At 42.5% G+C, this 14,932-nt stretch overlaps 1 protein-coding gene across 6 annotated transcripts; it reads right to left on the bottom strand.

The window, feature by feature from the left end:
- Positions 1-3,396: 3,396 nt before the first annotated feature.
- Positions 3,397-14,880, bottom strand: tbc1d24 (TBC1 domain family, member 24). 6 transcript variants are annotated; one of them, XR_004575770.1, is made up of 8 exons: positions 14,771-14,880; positions 12,256-13,353; positions 11,285-11,443; positions 8,244-8,307; positions 7,525-7,620; positions 6,618-6,858; positions 4,771-6,360; positions 3,397-4,740 (listed from the first exon to the last, which is right to left on the bottom strand). XR_004575770.1 is itself a non-coding variant. In XM_010905090.4 (7 exons), the coding sequence occupies exons 2-7, from the start codon at positions 13,236-13,238 to the stop codon at positions 6,197-6,199; spliced, it is 1,707 nt and encodes a 568-aa protein (XP_010903392.1). In that variant the 5' UTR covers positions 13,239-13,353; positions 14,771-14,880; the 3' UTR covers positions 3,397-6,196. The 6 variants fall into 6 exon arrangements, 1 of the variants encoding a protein (XP_010903392.1); XR_004575772.1 differs by having other exon boundaries at positions 4,861-6,360; XR_004575771.1 differs by having other exon boundaries at positions 3,397-4,860; positions 4,891-6,360.
- Positions 14,881-14,932: the final 52 nt, after the last annotated feature.

Genomic DNA, 14,932 nt, shown 5'->3' with positions numbered 1-14,932 from the left:
GCCTTCTTCATTTTTATTTTACTATAGCCCTTCCTAGATGTCACATTTAAAGCTCACTGATCATAAGGTTTCAGAGAGATATATAGTTTTGTGCTACCAGTCAGTACACACAAGGCAAATCTAAATGAACAAATGTCAGAGAATCTTACTTGTTGTAATGGAGCTGCCAAGTGGTAGACAACAAACAGAGACACAACATCTATGTACAGGTCAAATGCATTTATATACAGTGGGTGAACATTTGAGATTGGTGGGTGTCCTATACATTTACAGTAGATGTACATATTTACAGAATTTTTGGAACTGTGATTGACCAAAGTGAGAGGGGGACAGTAATGATCAAACACAAGATGATGCATGAAAAACACAACAAAGGTCACACTTGAATGGAGATAACTAGTACTCTGGTTTTCCTTCTCTCTGGTTACTAAATAGGTATTGATCCAGGATCCTCATGTTTGAGGAGGGAGTTTGAGTTAGCATTCTCAATTGTGGCAGGCTTATCCCGATCATGATAGCCCATCTGTGATGCGTTCTCAGCTCCCTGTTCAGGACAATGAACGCATGTGTGTCTGTAAATGATGACAGGTAGGTACATTTTCATCCAGCTTGATGTGGTCTCTGGCAGTAGAGACTATACAAAAAGTCATGGTGCTCTGCTGTTGGTCTTCATGGATGGGGGAACTCACAAAATAGGGAAATGTGAAACATCTTCACAAGGGCATGATTCAGAGTGACTGTTACCCTAGGCTTATGTATAGATCTCAGAGGATTTTATAAGTTAATGCAATATATGGCATGGCATAAGGTGCTACAACCAGGGCCGGTTGTAAGCATAAGCAACAAAGGCGGTCACTTAGGGCACCTGACCATTAGGGAGCCCCCAACCACTAGGGGAGGGGGCCCTGAATCAAATTTTGCTTAGGGTCCCCAAATCCCTATACATAAAACATTGTGTAATGTTAGGGGCAGGAGCTGAGGGGTCATAATGTCATTGTGTAGCAAATGCTTTTTATTGGGAGGATGAACTTGCACAGAAACAATGTGCGTATTTAGATCATTAAAACTATTAAGAGAGAGGTAATTTCAGGACTTTAACCCTCGTGAGCTCTACCCCCGAAAAAGATTTACCTAGTATCTATTAAAAGCAAGTAGCTGAGTTAAGCTTAGCAGGTTTGGCATTTGGCCCAGAAATGCTGGACTTGTGTGAGAATGTCACCCAAAAAATATCCATCATAAAAACCTATGATTCCACTGGGGGCAGGGGAAATCAATCACATTTCAGGACGAAATATGTCAAACATAATGTCCCTGAATTCAAATCTACTAGATGTAATCCTTTGAAGAAATTGTTTACTGTATTCACACCACTTAGTGACAAGAGGGTTTTAATCTGTAGAGTGCATTTCAATGCATCTATACAGTATGCTGCAGTATGTTACCTTGGTTTTTCATTCTGCTTAACATCTGTCTTGAATAGGGACTGGTTATACGAGGTATATGTTATCAGTTAACAAAACAGTATCAGGAATTCGTAATTGACCAAAGGCCTTCATGAAAGCGGAAACAACTGCAACACAGTTCTCTCTTCTCTGAGTCAAAACCAATATCTGACGGAGCCCTCTGCTTCTACGTTAATCCATCATCCAGTCAATGGAGGAACCTGTGCAACACCCCACGTAAAGGGTTAAATAGTTCAGCATTTTATCCATCTTCACTGTTAAGTTGATGCTGGAAAGCATGAATTCCAGTATCTGCACCTGACCAACACCCAGTGGGGCTAAAAATAGCGGCTGCACGTGCGATTAGCAGGGTGAGATTCCTGAACGAACAGCACGGCTTCGGCAAGAACGAGTCAATGCCACTTTGAGGACTTAAAGAGTACTTACTCTACCCTTTACTGCTGGAATTGTTTTAGACGTTGAAAAGGAATGTATTGTGATGTGTTTTGTATAGGATGATGGTTTAAAATGTTTCCATGTATTTGAATAGAAAGCTGTTAAAACAATGTTTAATGTTGTATGGTGGAGTATTAGATGAAGCACTAAAGAGCATCTGTAATTGCTCTTTTATCCCAAGTGGATTCTTCATTTTTTCATATACAGTACCTTGGTCCCTTTGGAATTGTCAATACCCACTTCATGTTAAACCTAATAATATTAACATTTTAGATGAAGAAGTAATTGGATCATATCATAAGCCTAGCCTAGATCTACAGCACAGGCTAGTGAACTGTTTATAATGCTGTCACTCTGGTTCATATTTATGAGTAACAATCATCTGACTCATTTCCACACATCTTATTTTCCAGACAGTAGATAGCTGTGACAGTCTACACAAGAGAAGTGAAAACTGAAAATAGATGAATTAACTGTCAGTCCTATGATTACCTTGTTTGTTACCAATAATATTAATCTTCCATTGTATTATTTGATAGGCTTGCATAAATCACCACATGATCAATACTGAGAGATTCATAATCCAATTTGTGATAGAGTATGGGTTAGTGACAATTATTGGGTGACAACAGGCATGTTGTTAACAAATGTAATACTTAAAATACCAGTTGGAAAACCCAAGATTTCTCAGGAGCCGTCTGACTGGTATTATTAATGTGTGAAAAGGGAAATATAACCTCTTGACCATACGCTGTGTGTCAGATACGCCTATATGCCATGCAAAGGAAGGCTACATTTAAATGTAAGGTCAGGCCTTACATAACAAAGAGAATAACGTCTGTGCAACAAGCAATACAATTTTGAAATTACACCTGGAATAATTCTATTACTTCATGTCAATAGGTCGAAAGCCTAAATAAAATGTAATGAATACAAGTTGGGTACAAAGTTCTGATCGGAAGGCCGTGTGGCCACTGCCCAGTCAGCCAAAGAGGAAGGCCTGTCCTGATTAAATGTTAAAAAGCACGAGGATCACTGAGAATACAGTGGACTTTGACATGGCCTAATCTCTTCAATTGCCTCGGAATTCTTACCACAGGGGTGTCTAAACCATTCCATGGAGGGCTGTGTGTCTGCGGGTTTTTGGTTTTTCCTATACATTGGTTTCCAGTTCATACCTACACAACCAGGTGAGGGTAGAAACTAACCAATTAGTAACCTAATTAGTCAATCAAGTACAAGGAGAGAGCAAAAACCTGCAAACACACGGCCCTCTGTGGAATGGTTTGGACACCCCTGTTCTAGGGCAACTGATTGCAAAGGCATCTGACATGTTTATGAGGCAGGATTCAATTAATATCTCCCCTTTTCCATTGAAACCCTATTCAGACTGGGTGTGTCGGGTGGTTATGCAAGCAAGCTGTAGCAAAATTAACAACAAAAAAACCCCCATTACATTTTAATAAATCATTTAAGAAAAACTCGACAAGGACTAATGTATGTTTCTTGAAAGTGTATTACTTCCACAAATATGATACATCTGTTATTTTTCATTATGGATACTTCACTGGAGGACTTTCAACACAATACAGAAATGTTATGATATAGAGTTGAATGTCTGCCCAATAGCTTGCTCTACGGTTTTCTGGATGATATTTCTTGTAGCTAGATGGACGGATAAAGAGAGATGGACGGGTAAATGAAGAGGGGTGAAAACTGCAGAACTCACACACAGGCTTATCACAAGTTGTGTAACTAAAACGAACCTGGATATGTTCTTCATCTCACCTTACAACACTGTCCAAAAACATATATAAAGAACAATATTTACATTTAACTAACAGACGCGCACAACAGCCACACAAAATATTGAGGACCAAACCTGCAATAATACATAATACATGAGTAGATAAATGCACACAGATAAATACATTAATAAATTAACACACTAGAACGATGAAAGTTATATTGAGTAAATCTGTGTATAATTTCTGGACGCAGTTAATCACATATCCAGTTCTTCATAGCCTTTCTATTAATGATTGCAGTTAGAATGCTGTATTACTGCAGCATGTCGCAAATAGTGTTTAAAATTTTTAACAGCTGTAATTTTGCAGTGTAACAACAGTTCTAAGTGCTGCAAAGAAGCTGAAGCGCACCTGTAAATGCACAATATACAATCAAACCACTTGCAATATAACGCACTGCTATAAAAGAAAATAAATTATTCTTTAAGACCAAATATGATAATTCTTTCTACACCCCTAAGATACAAAAATGTACACGTTATAGCTCCCCTTTAATTTATAAATGTATGTATTTTTTCCAATCTGATGAGGGGGTGTGAACAGAACTGGGTGCTATCTAAAACTATAGGTTGTTCAATGTTTTGGAGTGTTGCTCATTGGCATTTGCCAGGGTTGTGTTCAATATGGCATTCAACATTTAAATATAGCTGAAATGGTATGGTACTAAAGCAGTGGAAAAATGGTGTGACTATAAAGGCTCAGAGGGTGATTGTGTACTATAGCGTGATGCGACTATGGCCCAAACCTGACTTATCAAGCCACACCTCACCACAACCTGACTTGTCAGGCCCCACCTCACCACAACATTACTTGTCAGGCCCCACCTCACCAAACCCTGACTTGTCAGGCCACACCTCACCAAACCCTGACTTGTCAGGCCACACCTCACCAAACCCTGACTTGTCAGGCCACACCTCACCAAACCCTGACTTGTCAGGCCACACCTCACCAAACCCCGACTTGTCAGGCCCCACCTCACCAAACCCTGACTTGTCAGGCCCCACCTCACCAAACCCTGACTTGTCAGGCCACACCTCACCACAACATTACTTGTCAGGCCACACCTCACCAAACCCCGACTTGTCAGGCCCCACCTCACCAAACCCTGACTTGTCAGGCCCCACCTCACCAAACCCTGACTTGTCAGGCCACACCTCACCAAACCCTGATTTGTCAGGCCCCACCTCACCACAACATTACTTGTCAGGCCACACCTCACCAAACCCAGACCTATCAAGCCACACCTCACCAAACCCAGACCTATCAATAAAGTCCTCACCACACCCACCAAATGAGCACAAACGTACCTCAATGTCTGGTGAGGAATGGTGCACACCTTTTGGGTCACCGTTGTTCAGTTCAAATCATCACATCGCAAACTTTGAATCAAGTTCAGCAGCACCGCCAAGTCACTGGACATTCGGACTGCAAACATACTACTGGTCGGAGGAAATGGGCTACTGTAACCGCCTATTGGTTACTCTTTGGACCAATAAAATCATGCAAAGCAATCATGCAACCAGCTTTTACATTGATCAACAAATTAAGTGTTAAATATCTTTCACAGAGGTTTGATTAACACCCCTTCATCAGCATATTGGCATTAATGTCAATTAATACATAAATATATAAATTAATCATTTGAAATTGTGAATAACTACATTAAAAAAACAAGTAGAAAAAAAAGCATTCTATTTGCATTTCTGTATTTACTTTCTCATTATTTGATTTATCTAGTTATCTGGGCATTTATTTATTCCTTCATTTATTGAAAATTATGGCAGGTTTGTTCCTCCGAATGAAACTAGCCTGATCCCAGATCTGTTTGTGCTTCTTAGCCAATTGTATTGTCTGGAATGACAATGACCATAGCAGATTGTAAGGAGAAACAGCATGACCAGACCTGGGACTAGGATACACTGAAACATTAAATTCACACAAACATCTGCTAGCAGCACCACAGTTAGTCTGATATAGTGGGTGGATAGAAGATATGTAGTTAGAGGGAGTACAACTGAGCTTGATGAAATACAAAACCTGGCACAGCTTGTCACAACCGAATTACTTGAACTTGGCTATTTCGAGTGCAACGACCAAACAACTCAATATGCTTTACCAAATACAGACCAAATACATGGCATAATACATAGTCATAGACCCCAGTTTTATGACAGCTGGATAGACTGTTCAAAGACTTACAGGCTAACTAAATACAATTTTGGCGGTTGGTTCGGTGCATAAACCTGATTGCACAAAATAATAAGTGGATATAAAGTGAATATAGTAATAAAACCACAGCATTTCATATTTCCAGACAAAGACTTTAACAGCAGAGCTGCTATTCAGCAAAAACCAAAAAGAAATAATCTCAATGAGAATCAACAAAAAGATCTGTAGATTCAATCGGTAAAAAAAAAAATTGTTACACATTAATAAATACAAATTTCACATGAAATTCGATGAATTTGCTGGACGGAGAGGGATGTGTGTTTATCTATCTGAAGCCATGGCATCCTGGAAGCCCCACACCTCCAGCAGGGCCACCTGAAAGCTCTCATTAGAGCAGAGAGGCGGGTTGTCAAAGGTGGTGCAGCGAGATGTGCGTCCGTGGTTCAGCTCACCGTCGATGTACAGCGCGTTGCCGTCGCCTCCTCCTGGCAGGAGACGGAGGAGCAGGCGTCAAAGCAGGAAAATCAGCTGAAAGTAATATCACTGGACAAACTGACTGACCCATTTAAATAAGAGGCTGGTTGATAGGGAGAGTAATAGGTACAGGCGAGAGCCAAGAGGATTGTCTGTTCCTAGATGTTAGCTTGCACTATCCTCATCGATGAGCCTAACTGATTTGAGAAGACTCACATCGACCAGTTGGATCAATAAAAATGAATGAAACACACCGATTCCCACTTACCCACTATGATGGAGTCAACGTTCCCAGCCATGAACATGGAGGTGTTCCGGGAGTTGAGGTGGAAGTGGCGGGCCGACAGGAAGGGTGACAGGCGGTTGGTGAGGTCAGCGGACGACCTCTCCACGGGGAGGTTCTGGCCGTCGCTGGGGGCCTCGTCCTCAACGTTCTGGGCCTTGATGGAGGAGGCCAGCTCCGGGTGCCGGATCACCACCCACTCATATCTCTCCATCTCAGGTTTCAGCTACAGCAACACAGGTTAAGAATCAGTGATCACATGTGGGATTGTCACACACACACACACACACACACACACACACACACACACACACACACACACACCCCTGCGAGTTTCTGACAGGATTGATCCCTATCTTACGTAGCGTGGTATCAGGTGAGTGGCTAACCAGACGCTCTGCTGCTGTTAGACTCCTGTTACAGGAGTTTCCGATGAGCGTGCGCGCACGAGGCGCTGTTCACGGGGTACCGACAGAGCACTCAGCCGTGTATCATCCACACCACCACGCTTCAATAATAAATGAAAAAGGACTTGAAAAACTAAGACATGTCTAGGGGTAGCTCCACTCTGCAAAACCTCTAAAAGTGTATTAAAATCGGTTAAAGTCGGCTACATCACATAGAAGCATTTCAGACAGGACATGCTTTTCCATTTTGTGCGGGTAATAAAGGAGTGAGTTACCCTGACAGGAGATGAAGAAACTATGTCAATGGCACCCCCTGGTGTCCACTCTTAGTTACTCCTGGCCACATCAGAAAGAGAATTGATGCGGTACGCATCCAAAAGAACCCCCAACACACTACTCCTCCCAAAACAGCACAGAAAAGTACAGCATTGGTGGAATCCGCCTGGATGAGAGCGATGAAGTGTATGGAGAAATGAACAACTCACTCTGAAGACGAAACATTCTCCGGTCCCAAAGAAGCTGAGTTTATTCCCCCCTCGCTTGCGCTCCTCCCAGTCGGTTGAGAGAAAGGCCCCACATACCTAGAAACACCAGACAGGGAATGGTGAAAGGAGGTGATTACAGCAGCATTCATCAGAGAAGACAAGGACAGGCCAATGTCAAAAGGCATAGAGCCAGGAGTGGAAAACAGAGATGGATATATTAATATATTCATAGATGTCATATTCACATCATTAAATGATACATCTTTATTGAAATCAATGAAAAGTGTGCGTGCGTGTCTCTCTTTCTCTCTGAGTGCGCTCCAATTCTGTGTACGTGTGGGGACAAGACGTCCCAACAAATCATATTTTATTCAGATCTCCCCATAGATGTTCAATGGGGTTAACATCCAGGCTTTAATTGAGCCACGCGAGGACGTTCACAGACTCGTCCCGAAGCCACAAACATTTCCTAAAGTACATACTCTGGCCGTCAGATTAAAACACGTTTTTCCTCCAAATAACATGATGCGAAGCAGTTTACACGTTTACTTTTAGGTTAAGGCATTAGGAGTTAGGTTTAGGGATTAGGTTTAGGTGATGTTCAGGCATTATGTTAAATTATTGATGGCTAGGGGATAGGGAACATGGATTATTTGGTTTCCGGTCACAGCAAAGACAGAAGGGAAGAAAAGAGGATTGTGTTGCGTATGAGCCCCTACCTCAGAATCACAGGTCCGAAGGAGTAGCAGAGTGGGTTCATTTCCTTCAACATGAGCGTAGAACCTGGGATAAGAGGAAATGACAACCACTATTTTACAGATGAGATCACAAACATGGTCAAGACATGCATGTGAAAAAGTCAAGCTAACTTAATCAAATCCTCATCAAACAGAGGTAAAAAAAAAAAAGGAAACATATGAATTTGCAACATTCCAGGTAGTCTACATTTTTTGTACATATGGCTCCACACTTTCGCACTCGGTCAGGTTACAATCATTCTTTGTTTTTATGATCCTACTGACGTCAAACTTAGGTCAATGATTTCTATGTAACACTGAAAATTAACCCATTTCGATTCAAAAAGCAAGGGTGAAATGGACTCTGAAAGATCCTTGTGAAGTACTTTGGATAGTGCTCACCTGTTTCTCACCTGATGAGCAATACACCAATACAGTTGGGAGAATAATACATTCTTGAAACCGGGCCACAATCTGGCAAACTATTCCCATCCCGTAAACAAGGCAACAGAAAACACCTTCCCCACAAAACCATTCCGTGTTATATAATTACTGTGGTTGATGTTCTTGCATGTCAAGTCTAAACAGCAGTTACAGCGTGCAGCAATATAAATATCCTTGACTCGTTTGTATTATAAGTCAGATCATGTTTATTTGCCAATGTTTCAGATGGTACTCTGGTTAATATTGTGTTTAGAGACCTGTGTCCATAGATGCCACATATGTTTTGTTTGCATATCGGTCCTTTCTAGGCCATTTTAGAATCCAAATGTATGACTAACAATCATGAACAGGCCAATAACAAGCATGTTGAATAAACGTAAATTGAACTTTACCAGCTGTCCTTTAGTAGGAAATAATCTGGGAGTGTTAAGCCTGTAAAAACCAACATTCAAGTATGCTGTTCTCTATATGGAGTCATTTCCTGGTTTGTATTTTTTAAAACAATGGCAGTGCAAAAAAAAACTCAGAACTCCCACTTATTTAGATTGCATATTGTGAATCACAAATTAGGATACCATTATTTCTTTTTAAAACAACACCCTAAATAAATTCCCCAGGCAACATGCTGATATCCAGGGTAAGTCTGATGTTTAGGAAGGAATCTTTGATACCAAAGACATGTAGCATTTAAGTGTTTTTCAGCAAAAATGTAAATGGCAGAGAATCACTATTGTGTACTAAACGGGTCCCTGAGACAAATTTATTCCACAGGAGGAGAGAGCCATGTACCAAATTTCATGACTATGTCAAATGATTGGGGGGGCTGTCACCTTATGCCACATTCCTTTGCTCGCTGTAGCACCTCTGTCTGGCCAATCATTTTAGTAAGGTCTTGGTCTTTGTTACAAGATGGATCATTCACCCAAGTTCTTTCAAAATCAGGCCAAACGGCTTGAAACGGCCGAGACAGATCCAGTCCCCCACAATTTCAACATGTTTGAGTGCGTTAAGCTATGCATGTGTAATCCTATATGGGGCTGTACGAGTGCTAGGGGAAAGGGAATATGGAACAAGGATCATTGCTCATTGACCACGGAACAGTGCCTGCGGTAAACTACACCCCTATTATATTAGTTCTACTGACGCTGAACAGAACGCTGTAGGCTACCTTTGTGTCCGCACATTTTCTTCTTAACACCTTGTTTAAAAAGCCAATTGGAAGTTCAGTGTTTTGGTAAGTAGTTGAAAGGTGAGACTGGAGAAATGTGAATTGATAGAGCCATACCAACAATATTCCTGGGTATATGACCCCATTGCATTTCAACAACTGCCAAATATTTGCAATTTCATTCCTCTGGCAAAATTAGGTCTTCATATTAGTCCAATTCCACACACGTGGCAGATGTGTAAGATCTTATTTTTTATAAACATACAGTATCTCACAAAAGTGAGTACACCCCACATTTTTTCAAATAATTGATATATATTCATGTGACAACACTGAAGAAATGACACTTTGCTACAATGTAAAGTAGTGAGTGTACAGTTTGTATAACAATCTTCCCCAATCTTCTTATTATAGCCTAGGCCATCTTTATGTAGAGCAACAATATTTTTTTTTAGATCCTCAGAGAGTTGTTTGCCATGAGGTGCCATGTTGAACTTCCAGTGACCAGTATGAGGGAGTGTGAGACCTTGTAACACTAACAAGTCAAATGGCTAATCGGGCCAAATTCTGACATTTTCACTTAGGGGTGTACTCACTTTTGTCGCCAGAGTTTTAGACATTAATGGCTGTGTGTTGTGTTATTTTTGACGGGACAGCACATTTACACTGTTATACAAGCTGCACACTCACTAATTTACATTGTAGCAAAGTGTCATTTCTTCAGTGTTGCCACATGAAAAGATATAATCAAATATTTACAAAAATGTGAGAGGTGTACTCTTGTGAGATACTGTATGTTACTGATAAATTTGAATTTGTTTGAGACATTTGTTAAATGACAGGTTAACATTTTGTAGCTTGGTTATAACCAGCTAGCAAAATATTTTTGGTTCTTAAAAATAAATTATGCATTTAGACACAGTACCTGCTTTTTTCTTCACTTAGCGGTCAGTCCCCGATCTTTTGAGGACATTATTTCAGGAGCTGCCTGAAGCGTGAGAGGAATAGGGGAGGTGAATCGTAGCAGCGCTGAGGAAGAGGACTCATAATGAGGACAGCTGGCTACTATTCCGACCCTCATCTAATGAGCATCATGCAAGTGGGTGTCACGCAAGAAAGTGGGTGTTGACCGCGCGCCTACCCACCTCTGCTCAAGTTGTGAACTAAAATCTTCAGCGGAGGTGGCAAACGAAGACTTTGCCTCAGTTAATAATAACCTTTTAAAGGATTATGAATTGCATTGGAACAGTATTGTTTACACGTGATGTCTAGCGGTTTGCCTAGGTTCTGGTGTAAAGGGCCGAGGCGTTTAACTTAGGTAACTTAGGTGGTGTAAGGTAGCTGCTGTTAGACTGGTTGGCCTGTGTAAAATGGCTGCCGTAGGTACTATATTACACAGGGCTCTGGGTACCTGTTCAGACTGCATCCATGGGTGGAGGTGGTGAAGAGGAGCTGCGGTTCACACAGGGCGAAGCGTTCAGGGATCCAGGACCAGATGTCCCTCATCTCCTTGGCGCTGACCACCTCAGAGGAGAAGGTGTCCGGGTTCAAAGCCAGCTGCACATTCCGTCTTTAGCAAGGGTAACAGGGCAGGAAGCAAATAAGTACTTCGTCATTGAAACAAAACTCCCGATCAGTGGTATCATATCACTTTGTACAGCACATTGGATCATGTGGTTGAGCTAATGAAACTGTTCTTATGAAGTTTTCTGAGCTTGTCTGGGCGCATTGTGGTTGTTGTAACTGTACAACTCCTGACACAAAAGGGTCTCTGCATGAACTGGACTTTATCCAACAGAACCTAATTAAGATCCTGCAAACAAAGCCACTGGACGATCTAGTCAGTCGGGCACTTCTAAACATTCTTACTCCTCATGTTTTCCACATGAGTGCAGAGGAACAGCAAAAACCTGCAAACATTTTCTAAGGGTTGACAGTGGTAATGTGTTCAATGTCCAAAATCGGATTTCCCTGTCAGTTATAGATTAGGACAGTTTACAGAGAGTGGACTTGGTTCCTAACAGAATTGATCAATAATGGAGGTCAATTCAAGAGTTACCAGAGAGCTGAGACCTACCTCAGGCTAACAGAGCCAAGGAGAATGGAGGAGCATGAGCAGTAAACACAGGGACACAGGAGTGAAGGGGAAAACAGACCAAGACAGTGGACAGAAAATAGATGGCAAAACAAAAAATTAGACAGAAAAAGAGAACTATGAACAGAAAGGTAAGAACAGAATCAGTAACAAAAAGCAAGTCCAAGGTTCAGCTACAAGATGAAAAAAAGCAGACTAAAATCAGGAATCAATAAACGAATACACATGCTGCATTTGAGCTGAAGACAACTTCTCCATGAATATGTGTTTTTCTAGCCCACCCTCACCTCTTCTGTTTCACAGTGATGCCCTTCTGCTGAAGAGACTTCTCATTGGTGAGCTGCAGGAGGGTGATCTCTTTGCGGCTGAAAAGGCGGATGGAGAAGGCCTTCTCCAGCAGCTTGTCCGGGGTGACGCTAGAGCCGATGGCTTTGACAAAGGCCTGGATCTCTGCCTTGACCTCTGCAGAGTCTTGTTTCTGGCCTTCTAAAGGCTGAGCCCCAGCCTTCTGCTTGCGGTAGAACTTAAGCAGGGCCAGGGCAATGCGGTACAACACCTTGTACCCTTCTACCAGGAAGACATCTAGTACCCGGGTCACGTGGCTGAAGGGCAGGTCGCCCAGCACCCAGCGCTGCCAGCCCGAGTATACCTCCACCACGTCCTGCGCTGTGGTCACAATTAGCTTGTGGGCTGCCGGGCAGTATTTGTTGGCCAGGTCACCAAAGGTCAAGCAGCTAGACTCGTAGGCCAGGAAGGTCTGGTCTATCAAGCGCCGGCCAGGTTCGTTGCAGGCCAGCAGACGGCTAATGTGCTCAAAGCACTGCGCCTCGTTGGCACTGTAGTGCAGCAGGAGGGCGGTCATGGCGGGAAGCGCCGGGCAGTGAGAGATATCTGGGAACTGCCCCGCAAGACAGGAGATGACCCTGTGGACGGAGGTCACAGCATCCGCCTTGAGGCAGTAGGGCGGCACAGGGCTGCCGTCCACGAAGTCCGGCAGCGGGATGGCGGTCGAGGATTTTTTACCTGTATCGCCACCCATGAGGTCGCGGTATACCTCGGCATCCGGGGTGACGGTGCGACAAGGAATGTCCTTGATGAGTTGCTGGTACACCTGGGCGCGAAGCTTGTGGTTCTTAGCCCAGTGCCCCTGCCTGGCCAGCTTCTTGAGCTCCACGGGGTCCTTGATGTCCAGTTTGGAGGGCCCGCTGCTTTTGGCCATGTCCCCCATCTGGGTCCAGTCCACGAAGCAGCCGTAGTCCTCCTCGGCCATGGCTGCAGGCGTTTCGGGACTGCGGCAGATGGGTTAAAGAAAAGCCTAGGTAGCCTTCTGTCTTCTTCACAACAGACAAGTCCAGGGTGTTTTGGTCAACCGCCCATGATGTTCTCTGCAGACAGCAATCGTGAAGGGGAGAGAATGATGTAACAAATATACAGGTTTGTTTTCACAAAAGCTATTTGATAAACATAGCTGGATGCTAAAGCCCCATCCCAACAATCTCTGATCTAGGTCAAATCCTCCTCTGCCCCTAAGTCACCCCTCGGACCAGGCTGTGAATGTCAGTATGTGCACTACGCAGTGTGCGCGTGTGGGGCTTGCTAGCTGCAGTCAAGTAGCATTAAACAATTAGCCTTAATTCGATTTTTGTGCTTGTAAAAAAAATCTTCTGACAGGATATGGCCAGTCTCCCTCCTAACGTTATGTTAATTCTGGGGGGAGGGGAATGTTGTGTAACTTAGCCAGCATGCATTTTAGAATCTGACCTTTGATCTAGGCAAAGAAATAATAATAATAATAATAGTTATAGTTCCAAATGGAATAATAGAGTACAATAATGCCTGCCAATGGTTAACAGAAGCTGATAAAGTAATTTAACTGAACAAGACTACAATGTTGATGTTACTATCAAGAATGCTGCAATTCCAAATACTGACTGATTGCTATAGCTGGTTAGCTGATTATGCATAATGAAATTTCTCCTAGACCCAATATTGAAAACAAACATTTTAGCACACCTTTTCTGTGGTGGAAATCGGTAGGTTAGGGCCAAACTGCAAGGGACACCAACGACACAACCAACGTGAGTACATTAAGCCAGCCAGTTAGCAGGAGAATTAAGGTATGACAGGCGAATGTCATTCTGCCAAAGCGCAATGGCACGAGGTGAAGAATCTAGTGTAAGTACACCTCTGCATAATTACCTGGCCAGTATGGAAGGGTAGGATACAGCAATGCAATAATACAGGCTAACAATAATGAACATCTTAAATGACTGATATGCAAAGCTGGCAAGGTTCAGCAAATGCCGTAACGTAAAAGCTGTTTGCTAACCGTTGCAGAGGTGACAGTCAGAGAGCTAAACTACCAATGTTAATAGTTAGCGCGCTAGCTAAACGATTTACTCCCGTTAGCCTGATACCGTCAGTGATTCAATTGTTAAAAACATCAGCTTAACATCTGCTAGTACAGATAGCTAATACTAGTCAAGTCATGCAAGGTGCACCGACCATACATAGCTATTGAAAAATAAAATTCTGATATAGATAGGTAGTCACCCAGCTAATCAGCTACAGACCGTAGCTAGCTAGCGACAAGACATTGCGAGACAGTCATTCTACGCTCATTCAACATTGGTTGCAGTCTGGCATTCAACCTGCATTACGAGCGGGCTACCTACTATTAACACAAAAGATACGGACAGCAGGACTGCCCATTTGTGTTTAATTTATTTAACTGCGAAACAAACAGCAAGTCATGGAATAAAAAAAACAACAACTATCAAGACAGATACGTAATAGTCCTACCTGTTTTGATCAAATGCCTTGAGATGTTGCTGGCTTGGAGTACCGGTCATATTTAGCAGGGTCAGACATGCGCAATATAACCTACTCCTATCACCCCTCACTTCTCTCTGGGATTTATGTTGGATTCTTATGGAATTTGTTATGCACATTTTTTACGCTTTT

This window comes from Esox lucius, chromosome 5, assembly GCF_011004845.1.
Source record: "Esox lucius isolate fEsoLuc1 chromosome 5, fEsoLuc1.pri, whole genome shotgun sequence".
In the NCBI taxonomy this organism is placed as follows: Eukaryota; Metazoa; Chordata; class Actinopteri; order Esociformes; family Esocidae; genus Esox; species Esox lucius.
Note: the sequence above shows the minus strand (reverse complement) of the source record. Positions and strands in the feature narration are given on the sequence as shown.